General features: G+C 31.9%; 1 protein-coding gene across 1 annotated transcript; it reads left to right on the forward strand.

The window, feature by feature from the left end:
* Positions 1-98: 98 nt before the first annotated feature.
* LOC108299234 (UHRF1-binding protein 1-like) lies at positions 99-1,575 on the forward strand. Its single transcript, XM_017521556.2, has 2 exons — positions 99-547; positions 1,336-1,575. The coding sequence occupies exons 1-2, from the start codon at positions 99-101 to the stop codon at positions 1,556-1,558; spliced, it is 672 nt and encodes a 223-aa protein (XP_017377045.2). The 3' UTR covers positions 1,559-1,575.
* The last annotated feature ends 314 nt before the right edge of the window (positions 1,576-1,889 follow it).

A 1,889-nucleotide genomic window follows, 5' to 3' on the forward strand; every position in this document is an offset into this window, starting at 1 on the left:
TGAGCCCAGTGGTTCCTGATTATTTGTCTACAGAAAATGGGGATTTTTTGTCTTCAAAACCAAAACAAATTAGTAGGGATGTAAATAGAATTAGATCTATGAGTGTTGACCTTAGCCATGTCCCTTTAAAGGATCCTTTGCTTTTTAAATCAGCTAGTGATACAAATCTGCAAAAAGGCATTTCTTTTATGGACTATTTATCAGATAAACATTTAGGGAAAATAAGTGAAGATGAAAGTAGTGGACTTGTTTACAAAAGTGGCTCAGGAGAAATGGGATCAGAAATAAGTGACAAAAAGGATTCATTTTATACAGATTCAAGTAGTATTTTAAACTACAGAGAAGATTCGAATATGCTGTCATTTGATAGTGATGGTAATCAAAACATACTTTCAAATAGTTTAACTAGTAAAGGAAATGAAACCATACAGTCGATCTTTAAAGCTGAAGATTTGCTTCCAGAAGCAGCTTCACTCTCTGAAAACCTAGAAATCAGTAAAGAAGAGACCCCTGCAGTTAGAACACTTAAATCACAGTCATCTTTAAGGTAACAACATTTTATTGGCCTTTTTAAAAATTATTTTATGTTGCTGAGTGTGTGTACATGTGAGTGTATTTTGTTTTTGTTTTTTAAAATCAATTAAAATACCATTTATTACAGTAAAATGGTATATGTGCATCATAGAAAATTGGAAAATACAAGTAAGGAAAAACTTAAAAATTAAGCCTTCACATTGTCACCATCAGAGATCCCCTAAGTTAACTCTATAGTAAATATGTTTCTTAACTTTGTTAGGCATGTATTATACATAATATGTGGTTTTATATATTTTTGACCAAAACAAGATTATACTGTTTAGCACCTGTTTTCTTTTCTTTTTTTTTTTTTTTTTTTCTCCCTCTGTTTTCCAGGCTAGCGTGCAGTGGCTCAATCTTGGCTTGTTGCAACTTCCGCCTCCCAGGTTCAAGCGATTCTTCAGCCTGGAACTTAAGCCAGGACATTATCCCTTTGCTTCTCTTCCTGAAAAGCTTCCAGGAGATGTTTTTCTTTTTTCTTTTTTTTTATTGTACTTTGGGTTCTGGTGTACATGTGCAGATCATGCAGGATTGTTGCATGTGTATTTTGTTTTGAGGCAGAAAACCTCATGACAGAATATGGCATTGTTAACATGTGGAAGAGTAGATGTTTCAAAATATGAAAACACTTTGCAGTTATATGTTTAAATATAATTTAAGCTATGGATGCCATATACAGTTTTAATTTTGTTAGAAGCATCTTTTAAGATAGAATTTTTTTCTTTATATATAATAACTTTCTAATAATTTTGTTAACAGTGGAAAGCCTAAGGAACGTTACCCACCCAACGTGGCTCCTCTCTGTGTTTCTTATAAGAATATGAAAAGAAGCTCTTCACAAATGTCTTTGGATACCATTTCACTTGACAGCATGATATTGGAAGAACAGTTGTTAGAAAGTGATGGAAGTGATAGCCATATGTTTTTGGAAAAAGGTAAAGTGGTATGGTTTAAGAATTTATATTACATACATACACCTTAGGAGAAAAGGTATGCTTCTAGTTATATTCAGTAATTGTTAACTGTTTCCATGCTTTTTAAAGTTATTGAACATAACTAAAAATAACTGAATATTTTTACCTATATTCAATAATAGTTATTGAATTGTTAATATTTAGTTATTTTTAGTTAAATTCAGTAATTGTTCATTATAGCCCCCCAAAAGACTTATTTATATATACATGGACTATATAAGAGTACCTAACTTTCTTCTAATGGACTCCTGCCTCTCTGTGACTGACATCCAGCAATTATTTGTATCCAATCATTTAGACCATAAGGCAGCCAACATTAAGACTACCAGCTTCTATTAC

The sequence above is a fragment of the Cebus imitator genome, unplaced genomic scaffold (assembly GCF_001604975.1).
Source record: "Cebus imitator isolate Cc_AM_T3 unplaced genomic scaffold, Cebus_imitator-1.0 Scaffold3202, whole genome shotgun sequence".
NCBI lineage: Eukaryota > Metazoa > Chordata > Mammalia > Primates > Cebidae > Cebus > Cebus imitator.

Excerpts from the sequence above, each read along its gene's own strand:
- LOC108299234 (XM_017521556.2), top strand. The coding sequence starts at position 99 with ATGAGTGTTGACCTTAGCCATGTCCCTTTAAAGGATCCTTTGCTTTTT. Across the intron at positions 548-1,335 it reads AAATCACAGTCATCTTTAAG|TGGAAAGCCTAAGGAACGTT; the intron begins GTAACAACATTT and ends TTTTGTTAACAG.